This window comes from Phalangium opilio, unplaced genomic scaffold (assembly GCF_054372755.1).
Source record: "Phalangium opilio isolate 3A_F unplaced genomic scaffold, DU_Popi_V2 ptg000015l_1, whole genome shotgun sequence".
Lineage (NCBI taxonomy): Eukaryota > Metazoa > Arthropoda > Arachnida > Opiliones > Phalangiidae > Phalangium > Phalangium opilio.
Window position 1 is genome coordinate 2,430,557 of NW_028324150.1, and position 9,942 is coordinate 2,440,498.

The following is a 9,942-nucleotide window of genomic DNA, read 5'->3' on the forward strand; positions in this document are numbered from 1 at the left end:
TTTACACTCAGGAACGTAGCACCGACGGCCAACCATTTTAAATTGTCTTAAACCCGCACGAGCTAATCAGATTCAGATCGGATTGAAAAATTTCCTAAAAACGAAGCAAGGCTTATATTATTTTCGACCAAAATCTTAATTTTAAAAATGACACAATTGTAATGTTTTTAAGACCTAAACTAATTTAAAAAAAAGATAAACTCACCTTTGAATTTTTTAAGCTTCCAATTTGTTGTTTGAACTAAAATTTGTCGTTAATTCACGTTCGTGAAGGCGCTCTTAACAAATTCGGCCATATTTAAAAACACGGAAAACGTAAAATACGTCACTATGACGTCAGACAAGAACTTTTACCCGTGATGCTTTGCGAATTTATGATATGGCCTATTAGATTCCTTAATCCAATCATCTATAGTAGTACAGTCCTCTGGTACTCGAGCGACTGTTTTCATATAATCGAGTAAGTCGAGGTAAGCTCGAATAGCATTTAAGTCACCTTGTACTACGAGTTGTGGTAGAGTCTGAGGTCCGTACAACGGATCTATTCTCAGATAGGCGCATAGGAAGAAATAAAACTCGTAAAAACGTAACGGCCAGGGTCTATTTATAGTCAGTTCGTTCAACGTTGTACGGAGAGTTTCAGGATCCATGTTTAACTTTCGGTGTTTGAAGATCGACTGCGTATTTTGATCATTTCCTAAGCCGCTTTTATACTAAATTTCTTAATAGACACGCCCACATTCCTCAATAATTTAACAATAGCCTGATTTATTGCCTCCTCAGTCACCAGATGTTTTCTCACAATGCATTTCGGACCCATGCCTGTTAATAGTTTACCGATTTTATAACAAAAGAACGTTGGATTTGCTTTATGTCAAATAAATTGTCAACAAAAGAGTGGTCTATAAATAGAATTTTGGTACAAACACTGCAATAAGAGACAATTTTATTGGGGTAATAACTGAAAAACATGGTGTGTAAAGCATTTCTGGAGATTCTCAAATGAGAAAATATTCTTTGTTATCTTCAAGTCTGTTAAATAATAACGTTCCGAATTTCTCTAACAGGTCATAAAAACCTTTGTACACTTTTCAAAAAAATGCTACCTTAAGATAACGAAATTTCTTATTAGACACGCCCACATTATTCAATCGTTCAACAAAAGCCTGATTTATTGCTTGATCTTACCAGTTAACGGATGTTTTTCTCACTATGCATTTTCGGACACACGCCTGTTAATAGTTTACCGATTTTATAATAAAAGAACGTAAGATTTGCTTTATGTCAAATAAATTGTCAAGAAAAGAGTGGTCTATAAATAGATTTTTGTTACAAACGCAACAAATAAGGGGCAATACTTTATTGGGGTAATAAATAAAAAACATGGTGTGTAAAAAGTTTCTAGTGAGTCTCAATTGTGAAAATATCCTTTGTTATCTTCAAGTCTGTTAAATAATAACGTTCCGAATTTCTCTAACAGGTCATAAAAACCCTTGTACACTTTTCAAAAAAATTGTACCTTAAGTTGTGTAGGCGAGAAGTCAGCCTACACAATTAAAAAAAAGCAATGAATCACAAAATAAATTCCGTTCATAACAATTCCGCACGGGTCAACCACCTCCTAAAGCCCTTGCCTGAACGTGTTTACGGAATAGGCAATAATATATTTTTAATCAACCAGGTAGCAACTAGGCATTTAAATATAACATGGATCAAAATGAAATGTTTCTAATAAATAATTTATTTAATTTATTTAATTTATTAAACTATTAAATTAACTTGCAAACCACAACCTGTTTATTTATTACCTATTATACCAGAGGAAGGAATACAATTTTTCGATCAACCTATACGGGCAATCCCACACGTGGTGCGGGCACCCACATCGGTAACACGTTAGATTAAATGGTGCTGCCGGGGTAGGCAACAATGCCCGACCCGGGCCAGACGGAGGAGGAGGCGTCGGCAACAATGCCCGACCCTGGCCAGACGGAGGAGGAGGCGTCGGCAACAATGCCCGACCCTGGCCAGACGGAGGAGGAGGCGTCGGCAACAATGCCCGACCCTGGCCAGACGGAGGAGGAGGCGTCGGCAACAATGCCCGACCCTGGCCAGACGGAGGAGGAGGCGTCGGCAACAATGCCCGACCCTGGCCAGACGGAGGAGGAGGCGTCGGCAACAATGCCCGACCCTGGCCAGACGGAGGAGGAGGCGTCGGCAACAATGCCCGACCCTGGCAAGACGGAGGAGGAGGCGTCGGCAATACGGCAACCGAAGAAGATGGTGTCGTCAACCGTCGCAGGAGTGCCCCTCGAGAAATACCCCGAGAAGGCACCCCAGCAAGGGTTGGAGCGACACCAGGACTAGGTTGTACATTCGGGGCGGTAGAAGTAGTTACCGACACTTTACGTGTCGAAACCGGTGGTCTTGGTGCTACCGTTAATATGTCATCATCTAAGTCCTCGTCATCATGAAGATGCAGCACGTCCTAAATTGTATAAAATATTGAATAAATAACCGACACTTCACGTGTCGAAACCGGTGGTCTTGGTGCTACCGTTAATATGTCTTTGTCATCATCTAAGTCCTCGTCATCATGAAGATGCGGCACGTCCTAAATTGTATAAAATATTGAATAAATAAGGGCAATTTAACGAGCCATCCGGGTTATTTCCCAAGGAGGCGCATAAATCGCTTTCTTGAATAGTCAAAGTCCTCAATGGCTAGTTGAGGGTTCGGGAATTTTCGTAAATGCTTCGCCACGTCGTTCCGGGATCTTAACATGATCCGGCGAGGCCGAGGTGTATAATCTATATCTATATAAATCAAAGTCCTGACTGACTGATTGACTGACTGACAGTCTGACTGACAATCAACGCCCAGCCCAAACCACTTGCCCTAGAAGGCTGAAAATTTGCTGGAACGTTACTCATAAGTAGTAGGCGCCCAGAAATGTAAAAAATATTTTTTATGCAACAACGTCCGCGCGTTTCAACCGATTTCGCAAATATTTAGTACACTGTTTTCCTTTAACCTATAGACGGGCTGAATGCTCTTTTGGGCTCGATTTGTTGCCATCTTTTAAAATGGCGGCCAGAAATTTAAAAACCCTTCTTTATGGAATAATGTCCGCGTGGAAAGTCATAAAAAAAGGTCCCGATGGGCTGACGGGCAACGCCGAGTGCCTTCGCTCCTAGGGTGCTACAAAAATTGGTCATCAGTAAAATCTGCCCATTCTTTGTATCATTTTGATGGAAGTTCTTATTATACGCGAGCGACGCCGCGGGTAACAGCTAGTAGTATTTATCTCGCTCCGGACCACCAGGCTGAACTATCCGCCGCTGCACTACTTCTCTGGTGTAACCATGTCGAAACGGTCGTATGGTTCGAGCAGTAAGGAAAGGATATTGTAGAAGAAGCTGAGGGGGAGACGCTGCGACAGGTGCCGAGACGTCTTCCTCAGGTGCAGGATCTTCATTAACAATATCCAAGGCTTCCGATATATCAGAAGCGAGCTTCTCTACCATGATTTAAATAGAACGGTGTACACTTCACGAAACACTTTCAAAAGGATTTCACGAAACACTTTCAAAAGGATTTCACGAAACACTTTCAAAAGGATTTCATGAAACACTTTCAAAAGGATTTCACGAAACACTTTCAAAAGGATTTCACGAAACACAAAAATAAAGGAAAATAATACCATGATATTACTTTCAAACATGTAGGATTTCATGGGACATTTTCAATAATGTAGGTCAAAGCTTTATTATTATTACTATTACTACTTTCAAAAATATAGATTTCCACGGGAAACTTTCAAGAATATAGGAATTTAATGTATACTCAAAAATATAGGATTTTATAAGAACAAAAGCATCAAGACGCTTACCTGAACGGGTAATTCAGTTTTATCCTTGACTTCCTTCAAATATGAGTCCAGTACTAAGAGAAAAGCAATCTTAACAGGGTCACTATCATCTTGTTCAGTTGTTTTTGGAGAAGATTCCTTTGGAGGTTTAACTTCCTTGTTTGTGACAGTCGGAGTCAGACCCAATGACTTTGATGTACCTTTCGATTTCTAACAAATTTACAAATTTTTAATATTTAAATTTTGTTGTTTAGGTTTTCTTTGATTTATTTTTAACATAACCTAGACTTATACTAAAAACTACAATTTTCCCTGAATGTTACTAAAAACTACAATTTTCCCTGAATGTTACTAAAAAAAATTTTCCCTGAATGTTACTAAAAAAAATTTTCCCTGAATGTTACTAAAAAAACAAATTTTCCCTGAATGTTACTAAAAAAACAAATTTTCTCTGAATGTTACTAAAAAAAACCAATTTTCCCTGAATGTTACTAAAAAAAACAAATTTTCCCTGAATGTTACTAAAAAAACCAATTTTCCCTGAATTTTACTAAAAAAAACAAATTTTCCCTGAATTTTACTAAAAAAAACAAATTTTCCCTGAATTCTACTAAAAAAACACAATAAATTTCCCTGAATTTTACTAAAAAAAACACGATATATTTCCCTGAATTTTACTAACAAAACACGATATATTTCCCTGAATTTTACTAAAAAAACACAATAAATTTCCCTGAATTTTACTAAAAAAAACACAATAAATTTCCCTGAATTTTACTAAAAAACACAATAAATTTCCCTGAATTTTACTAAAAAAAACAGATTTCCCTGAATTTTTCTAAAAAACACAATAAATTTCCCTGAATTTTACTCAAAAAAACAAAAAAAAATTTCCCTGAATTTTACTAAAAAAACACAATAAATTTCCCTGAATTTTACTAAAAAAACACAATAAATTTCCCTGAATTTTAATAAAAAAAAACACAATAAATTTCCCTGAATTTTACTAAAATAAAACACAATAAATTTCCCTGAATTTTACTAAAAAAACACAATAAATTTCCCTGAATTTTACTAAAAAAACACAATAAATTTCCCTGAATTTTACTAAAAAAACACAATAAATTTCCCTGAATTTTACTAAAAAAACACAATAAATTTCCCTGAATTTTACTAAAAAACACTATAAATTTCCCTGAGTTTTTCTAAAAAAAACACTAAATTTCCCTGAATTTTACTAAAAAAACACTATAAATTTCCCTGAATTTCACTAAAAAAACACTATAAATTTCCCTGAATTTTACTAAAAAACACTATAAATTTCCCTGAATTTTACTTAAAAAAAACTATAAATTTCCCTGAATTTTACTAAAAAAAACTATAAATTTCCCTGAATTTTACTAAAAAAACACTATAAATTTCCCTGAATTTTACTAAAAAAAACTATAAATTTCCCTGAATTTTACTTAAAAAAACTATAAATTTCCCTGAGTTTTCCCTGAATTTTTAATCAACAATATATTAAGGGTGGGCGAATACTCGTCTAAAACGAATAATTCGATCGAATATCAAGACGGTATTCGTTTGAACCCATTTTTACTATTCCAACGAATATCGAATACTGATTTTACTATTCGATAAATATTCGGCAACCAATTTTTCAAAGGGCCAAGGCCTAACTCCACTATTAGGCCAGGACAGATAGGCCAAAAAAGGGCTTGACCTAGAACATTTGAACATAAAGATGAAAATTGGTACATGTGTTGTTTTTGACCCAACAAAAAATATACTAAAAGTCCCCTGCAGTAGAGCGCGAGCTTTCGCCGCCATCTTGGAAAATGGCCGCCGGGAATGCAAGCTACAATGTATTCCACGTTCTTCTTCAAAAATTATGAAAATTGGTACACATAATAATTGGAACCACTTCAACATCATGGCAAAATTTTACAGCTCTGTGTTCAATAGTTTGGTCGACATATTGGAAAATGGCCGCCGTGAATGCTAGGTACAGTATATTTCACCATGTTGTTGGAAAATTATGAAAATTGATAGGTATTATAATCAGAGCTGTGTGAACCTCATAGTAAAATATTGAAGCCATTAGTCAGATATTTTGGCCACCATGTTGGAAAATGGCCGCCATCAATGCCATTTAGATACAGTATATGGTTCAAAAATTATGAAAATTGGTAATTATTATGTTAAAGACCATCTAAATATCATACTTGAATTTTGAAGACGTGCTACTGATAGTTTGGGCGCCATCTTCGAAAATGACTGCTCGAAGTGCCAAATATATTACTAATATATAAAATTTTTCGATATTTGTTTATTGAGTAGATGATTTTCATGAACGTATAAAACGCCATAAAAATAACTATTTTCGAGTCTAAATTATCGACCCATCTTGAAAAATGCTCGCTGAAATATTACTATCCTAAAATCTGGAAAAAAGAAAACGAAAGCCATATTACTCGGATTTTGGTTAGGAAAAACCGTTTTATATGGGGTATATACATTCCAGTGTCTTTAAGGATTAGATTTATGACACATTTTTAACATTTCCATCATATTTCTCGTCATCCTGAAGATTTTTTATTATGGCTTATACCTTGACAATGACCACACATTGCCCAGCAAGCTAATCCAGATCGTCTACATTCACAGTTCTTGACAAAAGATGTTCTGCAGGCTGCAGGTACAAATAATGAGTGTGGATGGGTCTTCGACTTTCCCGATCGCGAACCAATCCCCACTGTTCGGGATTAAATCGTTTCCTAGCTATTGTTGGACTTGAAGATACGCTTGGCAAAAATGTAGTTTTGGGGCGTCGGTTGTTGGATGAAGCTTGCCGAGATCAAATGATGACTTGACAGCATGTGTCAATTATCACCCTAAAAAAAGCGAAAAGAAATCTCTCTTCGGCAGCAGCTATGGCTCCCTTAGATGCAATATGGTCATTAAAAAAGGGCAACAAATTTGTAAGATGTTGATTATCTGTCATTACTTTAAACCACGCCTTATCATAACCACACCCAGTTACAGCATGTAAATGAAAGAAGTGTTCTCTTTTAACTCAAAGGACTTGTCGTGGCGGAGGGGCCCGAGTTCGGTGTGACGTTTCGGGAGTTCCTTGGGTTCGCCCTTGGTTCAGACCGTTCCTTGCCCCATTCCGTGAAGGTTTTGCTGGGCCGCTTTTGCCCCCGCTATTGGCCACCCTCTAGGGGTCGCGAATACACTATTAGTTTGGGCCGTATGGCACTGTTGTGCTTGGAGAGAACTCCCCCGTCCCCTCGAGTCTTCTGCTGCCTTAATCCTTCCCTGTCACTGACCACCTCCTGACTGGGCTCGCCGCTGACGGTGTCCAGCTTCAGTCACCTGCTCAAGTGGCGTTTGTCGGGCCCGCTGGCCGATCCCGTGTGCCATGACGGCGGTTCCGCAGGTTCAATTTGCAATATGATGGGGAGGGGCGCTGATAAGGCCACCAGCTAGGTGTAGCGCCTAATCAAGGGCTCTGACATGCAATTATTATGAAAAATCTTCAGGATGACGATGAATATGTATGAAATGTTAGATATTTGTCTAAATTCTAATCTTAAACAACACTAGAATGTATAAACCCCATATTAAATCATATTCTCTAATCAACATGTTGAGAATAACAGCTTAGAATAACTTTCTTTCAGAATTTAGGGCAATGATTTTCGTGTGGCCATTTTTAAAGATGGCGTCGATAATTTCGACTTCGAGATATCCATTTTTTGTTGTTCATTACGTTAATGAAAATCATCTAATCAATAAACAAATATCGAAAAAATTTATATATCAGTAATATATTTGGCACTTCGAGCAGTCATTTTCGAAGATGGCGCCCAAACTATCAGTAGCACGTCTTCAATATTCAAGTATGATATTTAGATGGTCTTCAACATAATAATTACCAATTTTCATATTTATTGAACCATATACTTTATCTAAATGGCATTGATGGCGGCCATTTTCCAACATGGCGGCCAAAATATCTGACTAATGGCTTCAATATTTTACTATGAGGTTTACACAGCTCTGATTATAATACCTATCAATTTTCATAATTTTCCAACAACATGGTGAAATATACTGTACCTAGCATTCACGGCGGCCATTTTCCAATATGGCGACCAAACTATTGAACACAGAGCTGTAAAAGTTTGCCATGATGTTCATGTGTTTGCAATAATTATGTGTACCAATTTTCATAATTTTTGAAGAAGAACGTGGAATACATCGTAGCTGGCATTCCCGGCGGCCATTTTCCAAGATGGCGGCGAAAGCTCGCGCTCTACAGCAGGGGACTTTTAGTATATTTTTTGTTAGGTCAAAAATAACACATGTACCAATTTTCATCTTTATGTTCAAATGTTCTAGGTCAAACCCTAAAAGTCCTGGGCTATACTTTAAGTACCAAAATGTGAAATATTAACCCCTTAAAATATACTTCCACTAAAGCATAGTCATTTTTATTTCCGAATAAATATTTTGAAAAAAAAATGGGTACTAACAGCTTCTAGGAGTATGAAACTGGCCATAGCAGGGCTCCCACAGAAATTTCTTAAAATAATAGTGAAAAAAGAGACCTTTCACGGTAAAAATAGGGTAAAAGAAGGACCAAATTCTTGGAAATAGGAACCAAATAGAGACCAATTCAAAATCAAAATTAGATCTTTATTTGTACGGAAGTATCACAAAAAAAGTTGGGAAACCCAAATAAACCTCTCCGAGCCAAGACGAATTTGCTTTCTAAACACAGTTCCACCAGCCAATGAGAAAAACCGGAAACACATAGTTCAAATAGGCAAGATATTGCCAAGGTCATTTGTAAAGGTTAAAGCGTTTAATAATTCCCTGTGGTTCGGAGTGAGAATAGTTTTACTGTTGCAAAAAATTTTAGATGGAATATTACAAACGGGAATTTTTGAAAATAGGGTGGTTTAGAGACCAAATAGCGATTTTAGGGTGGTTTAGAGACTTTTAGGTATTTTAGAGACCAGATGGGAGCCCTGCCATAGAGCTAATGGTAAAAATCGCGAACAAAAAGATTCTGTCGTTGCGCATAGAAAGCATTAGCCTGTTCATGGACATACAACTTTATCGTAGTGGTATATATGCTCCTTGGTTTTCCTTTCAAAACTTCCGTTGGCTGGGACAAAGAAAATATTCGCGAATAGTTGGCTTAATATTCGCGAATAGTAGTTTTTGTTGGAGAAATCGACTCTTATCTACTCGGATTATATTAACTCTGTAACTAAAGAAATGCGATGTTAGTTTTTAACCGGTCAATAAGGTGTCCCCCCATATCACCCAATCTCATTTGTCCCAATCAGAAGAATTTAACCGAAATCATATATTTCTGATTCACCAAAATGTATTTCTCCCAATTCCCGTTTGCCACAAAAGGCGATAACACAGGAATTTGGCAAGAATAACATACCCGTTTTATTAATTCGTATTTTCCATTAAAAAATCAATATTTTAAAATTATTATATAAGAGACTGTTGATCAGTGTAACTTATTAAATATGGAAGTCGAATGGCTGAAAACTTCGAAAGGAAAACATGCCCCCGTAATTCTGAGTTAGGGTTAGGTAGGTTAGGTTTGGTTAAGTTAGGTTAGTAATATTTTATAAATCATTTAACTATGGTACGCCTTTTCCAAAATATCGATGTTTAGGTTCATTGACTTCCCAAATAATATGCCTTTTCCAAAACATTACTGTTATGTTAGGTTAGGTTAGGTTAGGTTAGGTCAGATTAGGTTAGGTTAGTAATATTTTATAAATCATTTAACTATGGTACGCCTTTTCCAAAATATTGATGTTTAGCTTCATTTACCTCTCAAATAATATGCCTTTTCCAAAACATTATTGTTATGTTAGGTTAGGTTAGGTTAGGTTTGGTTTGGTTTGGTTAGGTTAGGTTAGGTTAGATTAGGTTAGGTTAGTAATATTTTATAAATCATTTAACTATGGTACGCCTTTTCCAAAATATTGATGTTTAGCTTCATTTACTTCTCAAATAATATGCGTTTTCCA

General features: G+C 36.5%; 1 protein-coding gene across 1 annotated transcript; it reads right to left on the minus strand.

The window, feature by feature from the left end:
* Positions 1 to 1,804: 1,804 nt before the first annotated feature.
* LOC149704925 (uncharacterized) lies at positions 1,805 to 8,726 on the minus strand. The gene is made up of 3 exons (XM_089865743.1): positions 8,586 to 8,726; positions 3,893 to 4,081; positions 1,805 to 2,488 (listed from the first exon to the last, which is right to left on the minus strand). The coding sequence occupies exons 1-3, from the start codon at positions 8,724 to 8,726 to the stop codon at positions 1,805 to 1,807; spliced, it is 1,014 nt and encodes a 337-aa protein (XP_089721869.1).
* Positions 8,727 to 9,942: the final 1,216 nt, after the last annotated feature.

What these genes read in the sequence shown, in the direction of transcription:
- LOC149704925 (XM_089865743.1), bottom strand. Translation starts at nt 8,726, where the DNA reads ATGACCTTGGCAATATCTTGCCTATTTGAACTATGTGTTTCCGGTTTT. An exon ending in ACTTTTTTTGTGATACTTCC is followed by an intron (nt 4,082 to 8,585) that starts GTACAAATAAAG and finishes TAAATTTGTTAG; the next exon opens with AAATCGAAAGGTACATCAAA. An exon ending in AAACTGAATTACCCGTTCAG is followed by an intron (nt 2,489 to 3,892) that starts GTAAGCGTCTTG and finishes TATACAATTTAG; the next exon opens with GACGTGCTGCATCTTCATGA.